The sequence below is a fragment of the Schistocerca piceifrons genome, chromosome 2 (assembly GCF_021461385.2).
Source record: "Schistocerca piceifrons isolate TAMUIC-IGC-003096 chromosome 2, iqSchPice1.1, whole genome shotgun sequence".
NCBI lineage: Eukaryota > Metazoa > Arthropoda > Insecta > Orthoptera > Acrididae > Schistocerca > Schistocerca piceifrons.
The window spans coordinates 1,045,909,567-1,045,934,028 of record NC_060139.1 but is presented as its reverse complement, the minus strand read 5'-3'; the positions used below and the strand labels follow the sequence as shown (position 1 = coordinate 1,045,934,028).

Genomic DNA, 24,462 nt, shown 5'->3' with positions numbered 1-24,462 from the left:
CATTCCGTTTGTGGATGACTCACTAGATTTTCAAGCAGAAAGCAAGTACTTGTACAAATGCATTTCAAAAAAGAACGTGTAAAAACGGAAAATGAACATCTGAGGTCTCAGGGATGTTATAATCGGTTCTATTTTTCATCCGAAATGATTTCGACAATAGCGGCAAACGTTTAGTGATATGCGCTCCATACGGACTGGTTACCTGTTCATATACCTAACGAAGTGTACATCTTTCATATTTGGTACCATCCAGCTTTCCTCGGTCGTAAAAGTATGTCATCAGAAGTATATTTCATACATAAGTTAGTTCGGTATGTTTTATGCTCGTGAGAAGCACTGAAACATAGAGCATCCTTTTAAAAAGTTGAAATACACAGAAACAATTAAGTAGTGACGTCAATATTATTCCGAAATCAATCAATCCGTACAAATTGTCTCTGTTATTCCGCTATAATTCCAAATCCTGTAGTCCCTATCTGTTCCTGAAACTACCTTTCTAGTGCCATTCAGTTATTTTCCCTTCTGTAACTTTGTATTTCACCACGGCATACGTTCATTTTATGTGGTGTATTATCTTGCTTCTACAGTTACCATCAATTTTAAAGAGTTTTATGCTGCTCGAGACACGTTTCTGCCACTGCTCTTAATGTGTCCGTCTATTGTAACTTCTGAAAATTTGTGCAGATCTAGATTTAAAGGCAGATCTCCTTCTCGTGAGTTGTCATCTTAAAGAATTAGGCCTCGCAAGCACAGTTTCAGAACCTACTCAAGCCTTCAGTATCACTGGTTTACGTTGTCCCCTTTTCCCTTTTTCCCTATAACCTTTATATATTTGATTTCACTGTTTCCGATGTGAATTACTTCGTGCATCTGAAGCTTGCCTTCAGGAGGAAAATGCATCTCTTCTGCGTTTATTCTTACCTCGTCAGCTGCTACCACATTTCACACTTCACTTCCATAAGCAACAGACAAATTTGCTATGTACAGGGTGTCCGAGTTATCTTGACACCGACATAACTTTTTATCAAGAGGCCTAGTGCACAATGTGTAAGCAAATATACCAGGAGGGCGTTAGCCACCATGACTCCCTTCCTTGTAAGCTTTTCCGTGAGCTTCTCCGCGGCGGCTCACTAGGTCAGTTCAAGGATGGATAATGTGAAGCGTTCGAAAAAGAAGTGATTGTCGGAAGGATTGATTCAGCATAAAGGAAAGTCAAAACAGTCTTCGGCGACATTAAAAAGCAAGGGGGGTAACATTAAGAGTGCAACCGGACTTCCACTGTTAAATACAGAGGAGAGAGTGGATAGGTGGAAAGAATACACTGAAAGCTTTAGAAAAGATAAAGACACGAGAGAGGCAATTCTGACGTTGCGGTTGATAATGGAGGCAAGACTAGAGAAATATCAAGACACATTCATAGGATTTGTCGACTTGGAAAAAGTGTTCGATAATGTACAGTGGTGCAAGATGTTCGAAATTCTGAGAAAAATAGGGGTAAGCTATAGGGAGAGACGGTTAATATACAATATGTACAAGAGCCAAGAGAGAATAATGAGAGTGGGCGACCAAGAGTGAAGTGGTCAGATTAAAAATGGTGTAATACGCGATGCAGTCTTTCGCCAGTACTGTTCAATCTGTGCATCGAAGAAGCAATGTCGTAAATAAAAGGAAGGTTCAAGAGTGGAATAAAAATTCAAGGTGAAAAGATGTCAGAGATGCGATTCGCTGATGACATTGCTATCCTGAGTGAAAGTGAAGAAGAATTAGATGATTTGCTAACTGGAATGTACAATCTAATGAGTACAGAATGTGGAGAGAGAGTAAATGGAAAAAAGACGAAGGTAATGAGAAGTAGCAAAAATGAGAACAGCGATTGACGGTCCCGAAGTAGATGAAGTTAAGGAATTCTGCTACCTAGGCAGTAAAATAACCAATGACGGACGGACCAAGCAGGACATGAAAGGAGACTAGCAATGGCAAAAAGGGCATTCCTGGCTAAGAGAAGTCTACTGGCATCAAACATAGGCCTTAATTTAAGGAAGAAATTTCTGAGAATGAATGTCTGGAGTACAGCATTGTATGGTAGTGAAACATGGACTGTGGGAAAACCGGAACAGAAGAGAGTTGAAGCATTTGAGATGTGGTGCTATAGACGAATGTTGAAAGTTAGGTGGACTGATAAGGTAAGGAATGAGGAGTTTCAACTCAGAGTTGGAATCGAAAGGAATATGTGGACAACACTGATAAGAAGAAGGGACAGGGTGATAGGACATCTGTTAAGACATGGGGGAATGACTTCATGGTACTAGAGGGAGCTGTAGAGGGCAAAAACTGTAGGTGAAGACAGAGATTGGAATACATCCAGCAAATAACTGAGGACGTAGGTTGCAAGTGCTGCTCTGAGATGAAGAGGTTGGCACAGGAGAGGAATTCGTGGCGGGACGCATCAAACCAGTCAGAAGACTGATGACAAAAAAAAATGCACAAATGTTACTAGCAGAACTGAGAAGGCGTTGGTCTGCTCCACGGATTTCGGGAATGAAACCAATATAGAAGATAGAATATTTGCTCTCAAGAGAGAAGCGGTATATCAGGTAATGTTACACTTTATTATTAAGGTAATATGGTACATTTATTTGTTTTCATTTCTTACATTTGCGACTGAATTCTCTGTTTAAGACGTCGCCAAAAAGAACCCAAAGAATCTACAGCTGATGTACCTGCTAGTTCTGAGCGTAAAGTCCTGATAACAATATACCAGCGCATCCCTTTACATTGTCGCAAGATTTTATAGCACTGGCACCGGAACAACTTAGCTCTCACGTTCGCGGCTCACCTCAACTATGATGGAAGTCCTCGTCACAATTAGCGTCGCCTCACGTTTTCTCATTTCCTGTGGCCCTGTTTCAGATTGTTCGTCGCAACTTGATTGTGCAGGCCGCGCGGCGAGTCTTGGACTGCCTGAAAATAAAACTGAAGCACGATGGTCTGTAACTTCGTACGCAGGGACACTCACTCTATATATATATATATATATATATATATATATATATATATATATATATATATATAATATGTGTGTGTGTGTGTATCATGACAGATATGTAAATGACTAGAACTGCAGTTCGCTGTGATAGGTAGAACGGACACTGGAGTGCATTAATGTTCGTGTTTAGAGTTATGCCTAGTAAGGTGTGTAAGGAGCGTGAACAGTTTCAGATGTTGAGTGAACACTGAAGGAAGGGGAGATGCCGCGTACTTGTGTGAGACAGCGTTATCAGCTCCTAACAGAGTTTGGAACGGGCCACAATATGAGAATAGAATTGGTCCGCTGGTCGAACAGTGCAATTTGCAAATTTGTGGGGCACTCGAATGTGACAGTGGCCCGATGTTGAGTTGCATAGGAACGTGAGGCCAGGCATACTCATCGCCAAGGTTCCGATGAACCACTTCTGACCACCACAAAGGAGGATCGCGATACTGTGCACCAAGCATATCCTGACCCCTTCACCTCTGAGTCTGCCATATTCGAGAACTGGTAATGGATTCGCTGCAACATTCTCCGAGGCCTATTAAAAAAATTCCGAAACATTTGTAATTTCACGCCACTGCTGAGTTGGAGTGAAATGCAGTTGGCATCTCTGCACAAGTCTGGGTGTAATGTGTAACTGCCGGAAGTTTCGTTGTTGTTTCGCTTGTTACTTATTGTAGTGTGTGTGTGTGTGTGTGTGTGTGTGTGTGTGTGTGTGTGTGTGTGTGTGTGTGAGAGAGAGAGAGAGAGAGAGAGAGAGAGAGAGAGAGAGAGAGAGAGAGAGAGTATTGTGAAGGTTGTGTCGCACAGTTTGCAAATTTCGAGATGGTAGTGTTAGAGGAGCAACGCGTCTGCGTTTAATTTTGGGGGAAACTCAAGAAAACCTCTACAGAGACACGCCAAATGATGCAGGAAGCCTACGGTGATGAGTGCTTACGCCGCACTCGGTGATAGGAATTGTTCACTCGGTTTAAACATGGCCGGACGGAAGTTAAAGATGACCCTCGTTCAGGACGCCCTTCGATGACGCCGCTCATGGCAGGAACGTCAACTAAATTGTGCGTTGGAGTGGGAGACTGACTGTCCGAGAGATTGCAGAAGAATGTAACATTTCTATTAGATAATTTCCTGAAATCCTGACACAGCATCTTGGAATGCATCGTATTGCGGTCAAGTTCGTCCCACGGCTCATGAGTGAAGACCAGAAAGACCTTCACCTCGCAGTCTGAGAAGAGCTATTGGATCGCGCAAATGAGAACGAGATGTTCCTTACGAGAATTATAACCGGTGATGAGACGTGGGTCTACGGCCAAGATGTTGAGAACACGGTTCAATCTTCACAGAAGGTCGGGAAAGGTTCTCAAGACCAAAACAGCTCCTCAGGTCAGGTCAAGTGTCAAAGCCATGCTGATAGTTTTCTTTGATTATGAAGGATCAGTTCATCATGAGTTGGTGCCACAGGGACAACAATCGACGGTACTATCTTAGCGTTTTGCGACGCCTACGAAAAAATGTGAAAAAGAAATGGCCTGAAATGTAGCGAGACAATTCACGGTTCTTGCATCACGATAACGTGCCGGCACATTCATCCCAGTTGGTTCGTGACTACTGCACAAAAAACGAAATTACTGTGTTACTTCATCCTCCGTACTGTTCCGACCTGGTCTCTGCGATTTTTTTTTTTTTATATTTCCAAAGTTGAAAACCTCTTTGAAAGGACGAAGGTTTGCAACGATAGACGAGATAAAAGAAAATTCACAGATGGCGCTTCGCACGATCTAGCAAGAAATGTATCAAGACTGCTTCCGCTAGTGGAAACGGCGTGGGAGCGGTGTATGAATTGTGCAGGAGAGTATATCGAAGGAGACCATACACAATAAGTAAAAAGGTAAGTAGATCAATTTTGTGGACAAATTTGAGGAGTTTTTTGAGCAGACCTCGTATGTCATCCGGCACCATTGATCGGAGACCAGTAGCAATTGGACCAGGGAATTATCGTTCCATGCCTAGGTTGCGCGGAGACCAGCAGCAATCGGAATAGGAAATTATCGTTCCATGCCTAGGCTGCGTGGAGACCAGGAGCAATCGGAATAGGAAATTATCGTTCCATGCCTAGGCTGTGAAGAGGCCAGTAGCAACTGGACTAGGGAATTATCGTCCCATGCCTAGGCAGCGCGGAGACCAGCAGCAATCGGAATAGGAAATTATCGTTCCATGCCCAGGCTTCCATTAACACCACAACACAAACATTTGTGTTTAAAGTGGTGCCGTGACCGGGAATCATGGACCGCTGATGACTCACTTCGTATTGTGTTCAATGATGGACCGTGTTTCTGCACCTCAGACGACTATAGTCGATGAGTAAGGTGGCTACATAGGGACAGGTCCCGTAGTAGAATGTTTTGAAGAAACTCAGTGACGTCAGTGTTGTGGCCATGCTATGGAGAGGCATTGGTTATGATTTCAGGTCACAGGTGGTAATGCGTGAGGAAATTCTGAAGGCACAGCGCCACATCACGGATATCATCCGTCCTGTCTCTGTGAACTGAGTCCGTGATGTTGGGATGCTGCTGTGACTGTTCAGATTCCCACACCCGAAATAAGATGTGTGTGGACAGTTCGGACGTCAACTCAATCCCACTGCTAGTATCCAGGTTGGTCAGTTGGTTGATTCAGGGGAGGGGACCAAAGAGTGAAGTCATCGCTCCTATCGGATTAGGGAAGGATGGGGAAGAAAGTCCGTCGTGCCCTGTCAAAGGAACTATCCCGGCAGTTGCCTGAACCGATATGGGGAAATCACGGAAAACCTACATCAGGATGGCCGCGTGTTTGAACCGTCGTCCTCCCGAATACAATGTGCTAACCACTGCGCCATCTCGCTCGGTCAGTATCCAGGAGCAGTCACAATAGATATGGGGCAGCGTGCCTCCAGAGACGATACTGGCTTTATGATACTTTTCCCAACCGAATCAGTCGATGCATACAGGCCAGAGGGAGTGCAACGTAATGCTGGCATGTGGGCTGATACAGCCAGGTAGTTCATAATTTTGTAACCACAGCAATAACATCGCACTCTCTCTCAACCAGTAGAGCTCAAATTCATTTGCTCCTCTCCTCGTAGGTATTTAAGTTTCTTTTTTCCCTTTTTTTTTGTCATTTCGAAAATGTGCCCAAATCACGCTAGTCACCCACTTCTCATTGTACATAGCACACTTCTGAGTCACACCACGTATTTTTACGAGTGTGAAACACTTCACACTTCCTGCCGGTGCAGCCACTCAAGTTGCTGAATGAGAATGACGAAACCTGCGCCCACTTGCGCCTCCGTCGCGGGGGCGGCGCATCGCCCTCCGGTCGTTAGCGGCGGCTGCGCGCCGACCTGTCGCCCACGCAGATGGCTCTGTTGTTGTTGCTGCTGCTGCCGGCCCGCCCTTGTAGGGAGCAGGGCAGTAAAGGAACGACGGCCGCCGCCTCACGCCCTGCTCTCTCGCTGCCCGCTCGAGAGATTTCCATTCGATACGGGCTTCCTCTCTGCTTATTCTAGCCGGACGTCTCTGCGTTTGGAATGTCTGACTGATCTGATGAATGCAACACAGTCTCCCAGCTTCTGGCCCCTGACCCCCTGACTTTTCTTAACACTGCCTGAAAGACTTGACAGGACGCAGTTAGTAGTCTTATTGTTCGCATACATCTCTTGCTGCGTAGCAAACTGAAAAAAAAAAACAACTTTGCTGTTTCGTTCTGGATTAAAAGTCTCTGCTGTTTCCGTCCACCGTCTTCTGCCCCGTACACTTCGCCTCTACAGCTTACCTCCGTGTGTCTGTTGTATCTAATTGGTGGGAACACAGTATTTCCCTTTCCACTTTTCGGACACCACGTTCCACAGTTTCTGTAGATCATTCTGTCCGTTTGTTCCACAGAGCACCACACTTTTGCGTAAAATGACATGCGCCTTTTACTTCAGTTATTTGTTGTATCTATACAGGCTGTTTCATGAACAATAGCAGATAGTTTAGGAGGCGGCACAGTATATTAATTCGAATAAAACATCCCGTATAATGGGGAATTTTTATTTGTTACGGAGATACAGCTGTGACAATGTAGCCCAAACAAATACTTACAGAACTTAAGGCAGATGATTAAATTCACTGTTGATTTCCATAAATTCCGCCTCCGACTTCAAAGCAGTTTCAAATTCTATAGACAACATCACGAGTAACCGTTTTCATGTTGTCTTTGCGCTCATCAGTTCTTCTCTCTCTCTCTCTGTCTTTTTTGTTTGTAGAAGTCGTCTTTTAGTCATTCCCACAGGCAAAATAATGATGGAGCAACGTACGATGGTCTTGGTGGCTAAGAAACGTGACCATTTCTGCGGTTCCATCTTCCGGGGCGGTTAGGTTTAGATGATGAGTCGGCTGACGACTAGAATGTGCAGGAGACCCAATGTCCATCTTTGCAGCCAAATGAAAAGGAAACTCTACCAGCAACGCTGGAAGCTCATTTTCAAGAAGTCTAGATAATGGGGTCCTGTAACACAATGCAGTAACACAACAGACCCAATCAACTGAGTTTCCTCTATGCCGATGTGAGTTACGAGTTTTACTGATGCCATCATGAAGGAAACTGACTCATCACTAAACAGTATTAATGGATCTACACTGAAGCTCTAAAGAAAGTGGTATAGGCATGCGTATTCAAATACAGATATATGTAAGCAGGCATGATACGGCGCTACGGTCGGCAACGCCTGTGTAGGACAGCAAGTGTCTGGCGCACTTATTATAATGGTCACTCTTGATAAGTGGCAGCATATCAAGATTTAAGTGAATTTCAGCGTGGTGTTATTGTCGGCGCACGAGCGAGGGCACAGCATCCCCGCCGTAGCGATGAAGTGGGAATTTTTTCCCGTACGACGATTTCACGAGTGTAGAGTGAATATCACGAACAACAAATCTCCTACATCGCTGCGGCCGGAAGAAGATCCTGCAAGAACGGAACCAACGACGACCGAAGAGAATCGTTCAACGTCACAGAAGTGCAACCTTTCCGAAAATTGCTGCAGATTTCAATGCTGAGCCATCAACAAGTGTCATCGTGTGAACCATTCAACGATCCATCATCGGCATGGCATGGGCTCTCGGAGCCGAAGGCCCTTTCGTGTACCCTTTCGTGTACCCTTGGTGACTGCACGACTCAAATCTTTGCGCCTCGCCTGGGCCCGTCAACACCGACATTGGACTGTTAATGATTGGAACCATGTGGCCTGGTCGGACGAGTCTCAAATTGTATCGATCGGATGGACGTGTACGGGTATGGAGACAACTTGATGAATCCATGGACTCTGCATGTCATCATGGGACTGTCGAAGTTGGTGGACGCTCTGTAATGGTGTGGGGCGTGTGCACTTGCTGTGATGTGGGTCTCCTGAAACTTCTAGCTAGAACTCTGACACGTGACACGTACGCAGGAATCCTGTCTGATTACCTGCATCCATTCATGTCCATCGTGCATTCCGACGGACTTGGGCAGTTCCAGCAGGACAGTGCGACATCCCAGTCCGAAATTGCTACAGAGCGGCTCCAGGAATATTCTTCTGAGTTTAAACACTTCCGCTGGCCACCAAACTGCCAGACATGAACGTTATTTAGCGTATCTGGGATACCTTGCAATGTGCTGTTCAGAAGAGGTCTCCACCCTCTCGTCCTCTTACGGATTTATGAACATCCCTGAAGAATTCATAGTGTCAGTCCCCTCTAGCGGCATTTCTGCGTGCTCAAGGGGGCCCTACACGATATTAAACATGTGTACCAGTTTCTGGGGTTCTTCAGTGTAAATACTCAGACTGAAGCGAAGAAATAAAATTTGTACCAAGGTTGCGATTCTAACTTGGGTCCCCTACTCAGTAGGGAGATGCGCCAACCACTACGCCACCCTGACGCAGTGGCTGGACGTTCGATGCAGAGGTGCTGTTCCAGTACAGATGGAAAGCCCCTGCAGTGCTTTCAGAATTTAGAGGAAATACCAAGCGGGATACGGCGTGAATAGGAACTTGGACTGAGGAGGAATGCGTGCTAGGGTAGTTCGTGTAGTTATGCAAAGCCACCGTGCCAGGGTGGAGTTGTTAGCGCCCTTCTGACGTTTGCACCACTGATGACTGGTTTTGGAATTCGAGCTCGCCCTAAAATTCCAAGTGTATGGTTCTTCGTTCGTGTTGTTTTGGTGCTGACAGGGTCTAGCGCGTCTGCCTAGTGAGCAGGAGAGACGGTTTCGAATCCCAGCTTTGGTACAAATATTCATTCGTCACTTCAGTTCCTACATCCATATAATTTGACTTGATTATTAATGGACTTACTCATCGATAACCTTCATATCACGGAAAGTGTTGAATCTGTTGTAAACGATATGAATAGTGGCCGTGCATATATAACGCATGCCACATTCTTGTACACTGAAGAGCCAAAGAAACTAGTACAGCTGCCTAACAGAGCGTAGTGGAAGGGTTCGAGAGTGCACTGAAAATTATTCGCAGCGAAACTGTTGCAGCGATTAATTTTGAAATAATGAATGAAATTTTCACTCTGCAGCGCAGTGTGTGCTGATACGAAACTTTCTGGCAGATTAAAACAGTGAGCCCGACCAATAGGTAGGCTATGAGGTGCTGGCAGAAGTAAAGATGTGAAGATGGGTGGTGAGTAGTTAACCGTGTTTGGGGACCTTCGTTGGTAGAGAACTTCCCCGCGAAAGGCGCACGTCTGTCTTGTTTTCATCTGACTGCCCCTTATATATGGTGCAGTGACACGTGTAGAAATTTTCGTGTACGTTCTATCAAACTGAGCAATGTCTTCTACTGCATCTACATAGTCCTTTTGCACGTTCAAATGAGATATGACTGCTTGGTACTGCACCACTCACATGTATTTTAGTGAAAACTCGAGGAAACACTCGTTAAATCTGGTGCTCTGCGGATAGGGGATCGTCTACCGTATTGAATGCAAGCAGCAGCAGCGGTAGCCTTTCTCCCCTTTTCAAAACCCGTACGCAAATACCACATCGACATATTCAGCAAATGTAACTATGTGTGGCATACTTAAACGAGACAGTAAAATTGGCCAACAAAGCACAATCGCAATTGAAATGCACAACTTTAAAACTTGAACTTCAAAATAAAAATGATAGTTCAAATCAACAAAGTCAGCGAGATAGAGTACGAACACGCGAAATAAAAACCTATCTCTGTAACCAGTTGCGTCTACGCAAGCAATAAAAATTGGACACATGTTGTATGGAAAGTTAACCATTTCTATTCTTTTATTTTTTATTCTGGTGGAGCTCTGTTGTGTCAGAGGCGTTGCGCATACAGGAATGGTTAATTTACCACTCCTCAAACTGCCTAGATTCTTCCGCACCTGTTGACTGCATATTAATTAGAGCCTAACTCTCCAGATGCGAAATTTCGTTGTTTTGTTTACATAACCGGTTTCGACTCAATTACCAGTCTTTTCTAAGTGTCCCAACACCGACCATGGTAGCCAAGCTTACACGTCCGAGTCCGACCCGGCGCACAATCTCCTACTGCCAGAAAGTTTCAAAAATCAAATACTCCGTTGCAGAATGAAACATTCGTTCTGGGCATTGAAGTACAGAGAGTGGACAAAAATATGAAAACATCACAAACGCAACAGATTACCACGCTGTGTACGAAAATCGTTGGCATTCAAAATAGTTTCCAGTACTCTCGAGATGAATGAATAGAGGTCCTTTATGGTTTCAAGGAAATATTACACAGTTATTCCCGCAAAATAGTGATGGAGGTGCATGGCAATCACGCACCGTTCTTTCCAAAGTAGACGACAAAGGCTCAATGATGTTGAGATCTGGTGAATTTTGTGCCCAGGTGAGATGCGACAATTCATCCTCGTACTCATAAAGCAATGTTGGACGATGGGAGCCGTGCGAACAGGAGGCCGCGTAGTTTTTGAACACGCCATCAGCATTCTGGATCAAACATTGTATCCTGAGATTCATCTCATCAGGCAGAAGGGCCACATAATCCTTGGCAGTAGCTCGAGTTCGTATGGCACCCATGGAATATCACGTTATGTCTGCCCCAATCATCACCGAACCCCCACCATATTTCACTCTTGGGACATAAACTCGACCAGAAGCTGGTAACAGTATGAAGCAAGACTCATCCGACCGAATGACTTTCTTCCGTTACTCCATAGTTCAGGTTTTATGGCTCCTGCACCAAGTTTTCCCTTTACGGACGTTTGCACCACTGATGAGTGGTTTTGGAATTCGAGCTCGCCCTAAAATTCCGAACGTATGATACTTCCTTCGTATTGTTTTGGTGCTGACAGGGTCTAAGAATGGGACACTCGGTTCTGCAGTGGTTTTTGCAGCTGTGATCCAGTTATTTTTCGTCATATTTCTCTTCAATAACAGTCGATAACGATCACTCAACACACACACTTACGGCTTAGCATTGTGACTTAGCGTATTATTGATTTGGTTGGTTGGTTGATTTGGGGGAGGGACCCAACAGCTAGGTCACCGATCCCGTCGGCTTAGGGAAAGATGTGGAAGGAAGTCGGCCGTGTCCTTTCAAAGGAACCATCCCGGCATTTGCCTGAAGCGATTTAGGGAAATCACGGAAAACCTAAATCAGGATGGACGGACGCGGGTTTGAACCATCGTCCTCACGAATGTGAATCCAGTGTGCTAACCACTGCGCCACCTCGCTCGGTGATTATTGTTTTCCGCTTTCCACTATGCAGTATAAATCTTCGATACAGTGCCTCTCCAAACACCAAACATATCGGCACCATTGGTTACGTAGGCACTCACCGTACAACTAACAACAATTTGCCCGTGTTCGAATTCACTTAGCTCCGACATAATGCACTCACAACTACACATAGCACTGTTCTGACCACTACTGACACTTGCAACGTATTGGTCAAATACAACAGGGCAACTTGCAGGCTTGGCTAGAATCTGCATTTACATTCAGGCATACATTTCTCGCGTTGTTCACATACTTTTTGTCTACCCCTGTACGAGAGTGATTTGAAAAGTTCTCGGAATTACCACGAGAGGTTAGTGCTAGTGCAACGAGCTGTTCACGTGATATTAATTGGACTTTTGCCTGAGAACACGTGCCACGTCAGTACTCTTGGAAGAGAGCTGTGACGGTGACGTGGCTCTGTTGTTGTCCCCGCGTAGTGATTTGCGAAGACGGAAAAAAATTCAAATTCGAGAGTGATTAAGTACTTCGTAAAGAAAGGTATGAAAGCAAAGGACATTCACGCAGATTTGCAAAATACACTATGGGACTCTGTCCCTTCATGTTCAACTGTTGCCAAGTGGACAAATGAATTTAAATTTGGTCGGGAGAGCTTAGATGATGATCCGCGCAGTGTTCGGCCAAGCTGTGTCACTGCTGCAAAAATCATTGCAAAAGTGCACAAAATGGCCATGGAGACTCGCCGATTGAAAATGTGTGAAATTGCTCACGCTTGCCCGATGTCATCCGTCAGACTTCCATCTCTTCCCAACACTGAGTATTTTTCTTGGTGGTCGAAGATTCTTTTCAAACGAAGAATTGATAGCCGGAGTTGACAACTATTTTGCAGCCATGGAGGAAACTCATTTTCGAGATGGGTTCAAGGCACTGGAGCATCGTTGGACCAAGTGCATTAATCTATAAGGAGACTACATTGAAAAATAAAAATAAAAGTTTCAGTGATGTAAGTCCTTTTCTACTCCGTTTGGAGAACTTTTCAAACCACCCTCGTATTTCCGCTTTAAGGAGCGCTTAGACTCTGTTGTTGAAGAATGTGACGCAAACTTTCTATACAATTCATTGACAGATATAAAGTGAAGCTGGGAGTTGTTCAGGAGAAATGTTGAACCACCTGTTTCCTAGTTCTTTTAATAGGGCGCCACTTACGGTCTTTCGCGCTATTTCATTTTATTCTTGCTTACGGTTCCGTTAACTGATATTCCGACAACAAGCCTGCCTATAAATTACGTAAACTTGCATCGATAGTGGTCAGACTTCCGTGGGCTAGGCAATAAAAGAAGAATATGTAAACAGAATAAAATGCTGCCTTTCCATTTACGTTTTGTTGGTGGGTTCACTATCATCATAAGAAGCGTCTAAACAATTTATATACCTGAAGACTCTTTCGTTCGCAGTTAAGGCCAAACGTGCTGTATCTAACATGGACCTAAAATATTGTAAATACTAACACTGTAATAAAATAGTCTTTTCCATGCCAGCTATTATTAAACGAAATGCTTTAAACTGCTTCGTGGCCGCTGCCGTGGAAACAACCACGAAATATTTTGTAATATTTTAAACTGCCGCTTAATGGTGGCTGGTTGTTTTACACAAGCGATGTTCTGTTTCCTGGCGGCTCGGCAGCTATAAACTGCGAAGACCTCAACGTAAATGACTCCTTCTCCAAGATCAGCGAAACAAAAGAAGACCTAGCGACAACTACGAAAGTTACAAAAATGACGCAGTTTTTAATGTAAACATTTGGAGACGTTATATAGCCCTTAAGGGGGGACGTACACGAAACTGCAGTAATTTTAAAAGTATTTTATAAAACTCTAATTTTTTAAGATAATCAATCCAAATTTGGTACAGTTATTAAGAAATGTTATGCGCATATGAACCTAAATTTTCATTTTTATTGACCTTTTACATCTTTAATTATTAACAATTAATTTTTTTTCAACAATGTAATTACAAATGTTCCTTTTTTGAGAAAACTGTGAGAGCAATGTTAATGAATTTTTGTACACACTTTCATACCAAATAATTACAAAACTCTGTGGAGCAGAATTTTTATATCTTCTTTTGTTCAGTTTTTACGGGTCTCCCAATTTCCCTGAAAAATAATATATCAAATTTAAGGAATATTTTCTACCATAAATACCTTACTATTTTATTAAATGAAAATTCCTTCCACAGAATTTTTCACTATAGTACTGACTAGTCATATACCAAATTTCACTTCTCTACCTTTTGTGGTTTTTGAGAAAAAGGTACATAAAGTTATAAAAATGTAAGTTACGGGAAAACTGAATCAATGATTTGATAGTGTTTGTATTAGGTCTTACCGTCTCTGTGTGAACTAGTGCAAGCCATATGCATACTCCTCTTCATCTGCAAGCAGTCTCTTCTTTGCTTGTCTTCTTTGGTTAACCTGCTGTTCAATTTTATTGGCTGTAATATCAGCCGCAGCAACTCTTTTGTCATCGATGTCCTTCAATATTGAATAGGTGAAAGCTCCTGGATGAAATCCTAGCCTCTGTAGAGTTTTTATTCTTCCAAGATTACCATTGTTAAAAACTAAACAAGCATCATATGCAGCAATTTCAACAATAATTGTTGAAACAAATGTTGTTTTTGGGCAACGTTTCCAAATCAGTGAGTTGTAACTTTCATTAGGGTTTTGTGTCTTTCCATGCACACACTTTCGTAGGAGGTCTGGCTCTGCTAAACACCTAAATGTTGGTTTTATAGCACTTAAAACAGCCACAGGTAAACTGTGCTTGTGTGAATAGTTCATGCCATCACGCTCAGCCTGCTTGAATTTGCACCACGATATGTCACACAAATTATGTACAGGTTTGTCATCTGTGGATAGTTTATGAAAATAAATAGACCACACAGCCTTCTGCATGTTATTCAAATTTCCACTGTTGTCCCTTATTGCCTTGCCATAGTACACTTGTAAAGAATGAATTTCTTTGTCTGTGAGTCTGTTGGGACCACCTAAAAGTTTTCCATCCTCAAGTTTCCTGCCCTTCAATTCACGTTTCAATTTTAAAAGTCTGCCTCCCATTCGTTTTTGCACATGTCCAACACATTCCAACTTTTCTATAGCACAATGGGGACCATAAGGTTCACTTTCCAAAACAGTTTTGAAGGAGCTGGAGTCACCATCACCAAGGTATTTTGTGTATCTAACACCGTACTTTTCCACACTTCGATGGAACATAAGTTTCATAGCTGCAGGTTCCATTCCACCACTAGAACCAGAATAATTTCTACAGCACACTTTCTTGTGTTCAACCTGCCACTTATTTTCTTCCACTTCACCAGCTCTCTTTCCGAGTACACAGCTATAGCAATATTTGCTCATTACCTGAACGTCAAGAATTTTTCCAGTATCAACACTAATGACAGATGATACTCCATACAGTGATGTATGTCCACGCTTCATCCACGTTCCATCACATGACACACACAAATCGGTGTCTGGCGTGTTATCTGCTTCTGTCTTTAGTTCACTATTCATCTTCACAGCTTCCTTTGCAGAGGACTTCAAGTTTTCTTCCACTTCCTCTTGAAGAGCACTTAGCAGTGTTTTATTTCCAGTGGTGTACCTAGCACTTGGTTGTGGCATGTTCATGATCCCACAAAACAGTCTGGTACCTTCCCTGCCTATGCCCAAACATCTCATGCCATATATTAAACGCATATTTGCTTCATATATCCGGTTACTTGATGCCGAAGTTCTAAAAGCAGTGTCTGAATGACAGCTTTCACAAGTAAGATGCAACATACACACTATTCCAATTCTGTTTTCTTCGTCATATAATCTCAAACTTTTTGCACCACAGTCAGCACATACACAAGCAGATGATATAATATCAGATAGTATTTTCAAATCAATAAGCCTAAAACCACTAGTAGCTTGAGTGTCTGAGCCACAATCATCAAGTGATTGACAGCTGTCAATTTTCCTTCTCGAAGCACTCGCTTTCTTGGTTGAAGTATCGTTTCCATTTGTTATTATGGGGCTGGTTTTCAAGTTGTCTTTACTACATCGAGAAGCTTGACACTTTCTAACCTTTTTAAACACCTTACTAGAACGCGGCATGCTGCAAAATATAATAACAAGTCTACTTACAACTTTCGTAAAAATGTATTCCAAACAAACACTCGTAAACAAACGCTATAAATCAAAGAATATAAAACCAGCGGCAGAGATATTATTCCACAGCCTTCTTGATGTAGTACACAAACGTTCCCTGCATTGTGACTGCACAAAACTGGAAAAAAACGCAGTATAAATAGATATACGAGAGGATGAAGACCAAGATGGGGGGGCGTCGCCCTGTGCAAGCTATTACAAATTATTATTTTTTTCCCCCTTAGAAGCGGAATTGGAACGTAATATTTGGTAATTGAAATTTCAATACCATGTAGTAAATGAAGAGCCAATAAAATTTTTTTCACAAATTTGGTCATTTTCATGTACGTCCCCCCTTAAGGTACCTCAGTGATCGTACTAGGGAAAGGGAAGGTACGGCTTAAGATGTCACTCATGGAAAACGTCACATCATTGAGAAATGAAGCACTGATGGTACTGATAAATTTCAGCTTGTAACCCGTCAGTACGAACCAGAACATAACAAGGAAACTATGTATGTCGTTTATAATTACCTCCATTGGACAATAACTGTCTGTAACTTTCATAACGGCAGCGCTAGAAATTAGCTACTGTCAGGTTTATGGAGCTGCTGCTGCATTCGTTATACTGAAAATTGCTCCACTGTGCCCAGAGATGTTCTTCAAGCTGTGAAATGAGACATCTCAAGTAGTCGTCACTTAATATTGCAGCGAGAAGTGCGGTTACGATAAAGTTGTTGATGAGAAGAGAAATAACTCCACTGAACCATCCGCTACCCGTTCCGGGTGAACTGCATGAAATCGCGTCAACTGGCTAATTTCTTACGGCAGCTTAACACTCAGTGGTTACACATAATTTGACATGCAGACATATGCTTATGTCTTTCTCATTAACAGTTCAGTGACCTGCTGACAACTTGGTTATAGCTATTACTCGTATTGCTCTTAGCCATGAACTGGAATGTGATGAATTATTAACTCGTTGGCGTAAATTATTTTGGCAAGCCAAGAAAAGACGTTTTAGATGAAAAACTCAGCAAGAATATCATGAATCTAACAGTATAGAACTTGAATGTTGCTGCTGAATTACCGTGTTCTGTTCCGTCAGGAATGGTTTACGCTGTTTCAAATACCATAGCAATAAACTTTTCGTGTTAATAAACTTCATGCTGGATATGATTGAAAAAATAAACATAATGTATTAAGCATGTGCAAAATTTCTGGTTTGTCGGTAGATACCTTTGTTTAATAATTTCAGTCCCAAAGAAAGCAGATGTTGACAGATGTGAAAATTACCGAACTATCAGTTTAAGAAGACGCGGCTGCAAAATATTAACACGAATGCTTTACAGACGAATGGAAAAACTGGTTGATCAGTTTGGATTCCGTAGAAATGATGGAACGCGTGAGGCAATACTGACCCTACGACTTATCTTAGAAAATAGGTTAAGGAAAGGCAAAATTTGTCGACATAGAGAAAGGTATTGACAATGTTGACTGGAATAATCTCTTTCAAATTCTGAAAGTGGCAGGAGTAAAATACAGGGAGCGGAAGGCTATTTACAATTTGTACAGAAACCAGATGGCAGTTATAAGAGTCGAGGGGCATGAAAGGGAAGCAGTGGTTGGGAAGGGAGTGAGTCAGGGTTGTAGCCTATCCCCGATGTTATTCAATCTGTATATTGAGCATACAGTAAAGGAAACAAAAGAAAAATTCGGAGTAGGAATTAAAATCCATGGAGAAGAAATAAACACTTTTATAGAATTGCAGTGTCATCGGCAAACCTCAGAGACAGCAAAGGACCTGGAAGGAGGATATAAGATGAACATAAACAAAAGCAAAATGAGGATATTGGAATATTGTCGAGATAACACTTAAAGTAGCAAAGACGTTTTGCTATTTGGGGAGCAAAATAACTAATGATGGTCGAAGTAGAGAGGATATAAAATGTAGACTGGCAATGGCAAGGAAGTCGTTTTTGAAGAAGAGAAATTTGTGAACATGGAGTATAGATTTAAGTGTCAGGAAGTCGTTTCTGAAAGTATTTGTATGGAGTGTAGCCATGTATGGAAGTGAAACATGGACGGTAAAAAGTTTGGACAGAAAGTGAATAGAAGCTTTCGAAATGTGGTGCTACAGAAGAGTGCCGAAGATTAGATGGGTAATCATGTAACTAATGAGGAGGTGTTGAATAAAATTGGGGAGAAGAGAAATTTGTGACACAACTTGACTAGAAGAAGGGATCGGTTGGTAGGACATATCCTGAGGCATCAAGGGATCACCAATTTAGTACTAGAGGGCAGCGTGGAGGTTAAAAACTGTAGAGGGAGACCAAGAGATGAATACACTGAGCAAATTCAGAAGGATGTAGGTTGCAGTAGATACTGGGAGATAAAGAAGCTTGCACGGGATAGAGTAGCATGGAGAGCTGCGTCAAACCAGTCGCAGGACTGAAGACCACAACAACAGCAACAACAACCACAACCACCCCTGTTTCAAAATATTTTCAGCGAGAAATGCGCTGCGTATAATACAGTAAAACGTCGGAGATCAAAAGAGCCTTTTTCGTCGTCCTCAAAAAGGTGTAATACTCATGAAAGATCTTTGAAATATACATTGGCATATGAAGCGTGTAATTAGGGAGGTTCTTGCATTCAAACTAACAATGATCACCATTCTGCTTATAATAAAGCAAATAAAATAGAGAACAAATTTCTCGCGGTGTACTAGTTGATCGAACAGGTCCACAAAGATGAATTGCCGTTACGCCCTATTTTCAGCAATATCACGGATCCTATATATTTACTGTCAAAATACCCAAAAGACTTACTGATATCTTGTGTGGGTATGTGGGTAAATGCCCGCAAAACATCCACAATCCTCTAGAGTTTCTTAAAGGCGTAACAACTTCAAGCTGAAGGATCCAAACAACCTGTTGAGGTTTGATATTGTTTCCGTATTCACCAGGGTGCCTCCACGAGAATTCTTGTAACTCATTGGCCAGAAATTTGGTTCTAACACTTGCGACCAATACAGGCACGGTCTATCTTCCACGTACCCTCTAAGGAAGGCGGGAAAAAACGACCCACCACGAAGGACTCATCCGAATAGGAAGGAAATCGGTAGATGTGACGTACATGTACAGACAAACAAATGACTACAATTTCGGAAAAAAATTGGATGATTTGTTCAAGAGAAAGAGTTTCGCAAAGTGATCAAGTCAATAAAACGTCGCCCTTATGCGAGCAGTAATACGGCTTGGCATTGATTGATGGAGTTGTTGGATGTCCTCCTGAGGGATATCGTGCGGTGTTCTGTCCAACTGGCGGGTTAGAACGTCAAAATCACGAGCTGGTTGGAGGGTGTTGGCCATAAAGCTCCAACGTTCTCGACTAGGGAGAGATTTGGCGACCTTGCTGACCAAGGTAGGGTTTGGCAGCATGAAGACAAACAGCAGAAACCTTCACCGTGTGCGGGCGAGCATCACCGCTGTGGTCGAAGGGTGCTGCGGATGACAACCAAAGTAGTCCTGCAATGAAACGAAATGGCACCACAGACTATCACTCCTGGCCGTCGGACCATACGAGGGGTTACAGGTTGGTATAACACCACTGTCTCCACCGTTTCCAGATACATCTTTGATGGCCATCGGGGCGCAGTTCGAAACGGGACGCATCATTGAAGACGATTGTACTACAATCAATGAGATTCCAGGCCGAAGACGTGTCTAGGACGGCCTGGGTGGGATGCCAACATGAATGTCGCCCACCATAAGGCTCGACAACCAGGAGTGATGGTGTGGGATGCCATTTATTTCCGTAGTAGGCCCCTTCTCTCTTTAACGGGGGATACTCTGAACAGACGGTGTGAGTCGCAATAGGCAGCACACCCTCGCCTGTGGTTGACAATCTGTTTGTGCAACACTTCGAGGTAATAGCCCTCGAGTCTTTCGCATTGAAACCCACTTCCTTTTTCCGTTGTGTGACCAGCACGTTTGTTATCTGGTTCATTTTAAGAGACAAAGTCTATGACTTGCATGTACATCTAAACTCCGTGAATACCAATATCAAATTAGCCGCGCGGAGTGGCCGTGCGGTCTGGGGCGCCATGTCAGGGACTGCGCGGCTCCTCCCGCCGAAGGTTCGAGTCCTCCGCCGGGCATGGGCGTGTGTCTTGTTGTTAGCATGATTTAGTTTAAGTAGTGCGTAATTCTAGGGACCGATGATCACAGTAGTTTGGTCCCTTAAGAACTCACTCACACACGCACACACCTAATATCAGATTCAATATGCAAGCCGAGACAGAGGGAAGTCTACCAAACATTAACGTCGTGGTCACGAGAAGAGCGGAAGGTATCCTGCACCACAGACGAAAACGCACACTAACCTGTACCTTCATGCAGACAGCTAACACCGCGCTAGACAGGACTGGGGTGCTCAGAATGGTAGGTCACCATCTCAGAATCAGAGACTCACCTCCGGTAACAGGATCATCTCAGTGTGGTATTCCGGAAAAACGTTTACTCGGAATGATAGATCAGAAGCGCTCTGCGCTCTAACCCTATGCACTTCCGGAGACGGACAAAGCTACGGAGGAAGAATCGGCGTCTGCCTTTATACAGTACACCGACGCGCCGTCGGGAAAAATCGAACACGTCCTGAAATAGCATCCAGTGAAAGCAGTCCTCTGCCCGTTCAGTAAAATACTGGAATTATTGTGGAGTGTCCAAGATCAGTACGTTTTACAAAACTCCAGATTATACCAGATTCCACGATAATATGGCAAGACACAACTTAATAATTTGGGCAGTCACAGCCGTTGGAATTCATGGTAAACTCAACTTGAGTAAAACCGCAGACAGCTGTTAAGTGATGATTTATCCACGACAGGTTTCGCTGCCTTAAAACAACTTCTTAAGCTGGTTATTAGTGTCACAGACGCTAGCACACGGAGACGCCGCCAACGTTCGTGGTCTACATCACGTTTTCTGGTCTTCAAACGTACACTAGTGCCTCCATTCGTACTGTGAAAACAGTCAGTTTAATGTACAGCTGAGCGCCTCCAGTGCGTTACGCTTGCGGCAACCAACTACAGCTGCCTCATCCCAGTCACTATTCGCGACAATGCTCTAGCGGTTATTATTTGTCGACGACTTCGCCTCTTCATGGGGTTGGGTTCTGTGACTACGAACGTTGGGAGCATCTCCGTGTGCTTATCTAAGTGACACTACTAACCACCTCAAGATGCAACTTTAACGCGACAAAACCGATCGTGAGTAAATCATCAATTAACAGTTATTTGCAATTTTATTCAATTTACCATCAATGTGTCAAGAAACACGGTCCACTCACATTAACGTGACCACCACCTTTGTTCGATGTCAACGTCCAAAACAACTCGCAGACGGCTGGTGGCAGCACTAAACGTGGAAGGTATATAAAGCGTGTCGGGCGGACGCGGAAAACAGTGCAATCACAGTCGTAATGCGGAAACTGGGCAATTTATCTGACCTCCAAAAGCGCATGATCATTGGCTTTCGGGCCAAGGGTGGAAGCATTTCCGTAATAGCTAAGTTTGTACAGTGTTCACGCGTCACTGTGGCTAAAGTACATCGTGCAGAGCAAAATAGCTCAGTCCAAAACCGGCATCAATGCAGCTGTGGTGCACCACGGTCCACAGATGACGGGAGTGAACGAGGCTGCGGAGATGTGTACGGCCGAACAGACGTGCAGCTTTTGAGCAATTGACCGCCCACGTGAACCAAAGGGCTATCAACAGGGTCTCCTCAACGACACATCAGCGAAAGTCAATAAAATTCTTCTGGGTTTTAGGCCGTATTGTCATCTGTAAAATTCCGACATTTCGGCGACTGTTGCAAGGCACCCTGAGGAAGGCGCCTTGCAACAGTCGCCGAAACGTCGGAATTTTACACATGACAATGCAGCCTCAAACCCAGAAGAATTTTATTGACTGTGACAACGACTGCGGAAGCCCACGTTTACATCAGCGAAAGTTGATGCGTATGGGCCTCCGCATATGGCCCTGGTTTGTGCATCCATGCTGAATACTATTCATCGGCGACGAAGGTTGGAATTTGCACTCCAGTAATGCTGCCGGACGTTATGTGAGTGGGGACTGGTGCTCTCTCCTGATGAAATCACGTTTATTTATTTATTTATTGTTCCGTGGGACCAAATTAAGGAGAAGTCTCCATGGTCATGGAACGAGTCAATACATGAAATTATGAGACGATAGTAGAAACATAAAATGAAACATAAGAAACATATTCAGGCGACAAGTCGTAAGTTTAAATAAAGAAAATCCACAATGTAACACTGGAATTTGCTTAAATTTTCGGCTCTTCTAGGAGCTGCTCGACAGAATAGAAGGTGTGAGCCATGAGGAAACTCTTCAGTTTAGACTTAAAAGTGTTTGAGCTACTGCTAAGATTTTTGAGTTCTTGTGGTAGCTTATTGAAAATGGGTGCAGCAGAATACTGCACTCATTTCTGCACAACAATCAAGGAAGTGCATTCCACATGCAGATTTGATTTCTGCCTAGTATTAACTGAGTGAAAGCTGCTGACTCTTGCGAATAAGCTAATATTGATAACAACAAACGACATTAAAGAAAATATATACTGTGACGGCAATTTCAGAATTTCCAGACTACTGAATAGGGGTCGACAAGAGGTTCTCGAACTTACACGACATATAGCTCGAACAGCCCGTTTTTGAGCCAAGAAACCCTTTTTGAATCAGAAGAATTACCCCAACAAATAATACCACACGACATAAGCGTATGAAAATATGCAAAGTAGACTACTTTTCGTGTTGAACTGTCACTTATTTCAGATACTGTTCTAATGGTAAAGAAAGCAGCATTTAGTTTCTGAACAAGATCATGAACATGGGCTTTCCACAACAGCTTACTATCTATCCGAACGCCTAGGAACTTGAACTGGTCCGTCTCGCTTATAATATGCCCATTCTGTCTGATCAAAATATCGGTTCTTGTTGAATTGAGAGTTAGAAACTGTAAAAACTGAGTCTTACTGTGATTTAGCGTCAAATTATTTTCCACAAGCCACGAACTTATTTCATGAACTACATTATTTGATACTGTTTCAGTATTACACACAAGATCCTTCAATACCAAGCCGGTGTCAACGTTTTATGTTCTATCGGACAGATGGCCGTTGCTGTGTATTGCGTGAAACGTCAGAAAGCAAATGCCCCGTAGCAATCGTCGGAAGCGTCCAGGCAGAAGGAGGGAGCGTTATGGTCTGTGGAATTGTTTTCGTTGCATTCCCAGGGTGATCTCGTTATTCTGGAAGGCACAGTGGAACAACAAAAGCAGACATCATCCTTGTGGATCGTTGTCGACCTGAAGAGGGGTCGATCAGCGAGCGATTGGCTGACGTCTTCTCCACAACCGTCTCTGCTCTCTCGTTCCCGACTGCCGTGCCGGCGCTTGACTTTACGTCGTGACATTCCTAATACCAAAAACGAGAAAAGATGTCTTATAAACGTAATCCAAAAATCCTTCGTTTTCTAGTTACTGATGAAAGCTGACGTTTAGCGGCTTTCCAGTCACAATGCAACGATTCACTTATCTATGAACCCGTTTGACTCGTATCCTAGAGGGCACTGCGTTGCCAGGCAGTACATTCCTCATTGGTCTTTCTACAATTTATCTATTGTGTACATTTACTACATGTAGTACGTTAACTGAACGTACTCTGTTCGTGAACAGGCAAACATGAATTTATGTATAGCGTCGCGGATGGTAAAGGACACGGGGGGTTGCACTGCTGTATCAGACGGTGTTCCCAGACCAAAGACAGCCGAGTCGTCCAACGTTTGGTGCTGTGTACGGTCGCCTTGTGGAGACAAGATACGTAGCACCACAGACTACTGACCGTGGAAGAACAGGCATTGCTCGTACGCTTGACCAGGAAGGCCACAGTCTACAGGCTGTCGAAGAAGATCCAGGAATCAGCGCAAGACAAGTGCCCTGGCATGTGCTACATCTCCAGGTTCAGCCTGGAGGATACTTAACGAGCGACTCGTATATCCGTATCGCCTTCAAGGAATGCAGGGCCTTACACCTGCCAGTTACCCACCACGGGAGAACTTTTACCGATGGCTTGTTACACAAACTGCCAATCCGTCGTTTGTCTCTTCAGTTTTCTTTAAACACGAGACTACGTTTGGAAGAGATGGAATAAAAAATTTCCACACTCTACAAATATGATCCGCTCGCAGTTCTCATGCTACAGTGCAGGCTAGACATCAGCGCCAGCTTAAGATTAACGTGTGGTCTGGAATTGTAGGTGACAGTCTGGTAGGGTCATAGTTCTCCCAGTACGTCTCACACGTACTACTGTCATAGGTACTCTATTTAAAACACCCTCGAAGACCTACTAGCAGACCTTGTAAATAAAAAACATGTGGGCCATGTATGATGGAGGTCCAGCACATTTGTCTCACTGTC

General features: G+C 43.5%; 2 protein-coding genes across 2 annotated transcripts in view; one reads left to right on the top strand and one right to left on the bottom strand.

Annotated features, from left to right (window-relative positions):
- Positions 1-24,462, top strand: part of LOC124776110 (corepressor interacting with RBPJ 1-like) — a 93,360-nt gene that overhangs the window by 21,075 nt on the left and 47,823 nt on the right. The gene's annotated exons all lie outside the window — the stretch shown is intronic.
- On the bottom strand, positions 13,872-16,213 carry LOC124776857. The gene is made up of 2 exons (XM_047252032.1): positions 14,165-16,213; positions 13,872-13,932 (listed from the first exon to the last, which is right to left on the bottom strand). The coding sequence occupies exon 1, from the start codon at positions 15,931-15,933 to the stop codon at positions 14,179-14,181; it is 1,755 nt and encodes a 584-aa protein (XP_047107988.1). The 5' UTR covers positions 15,934-16,213; the 3' UTR covers positions 13,872-13,932; positions 14,165-14,178.

Coding starts and splice junctions, on each gene's coding strand:
- LOC124776857 (XM_047252032.1), bottom strand. CDS start 15,933: ATGCCGCGTTCTAGTAAGGTGTTTAAAAAGGTTAGAAAGTGTCAAGCT.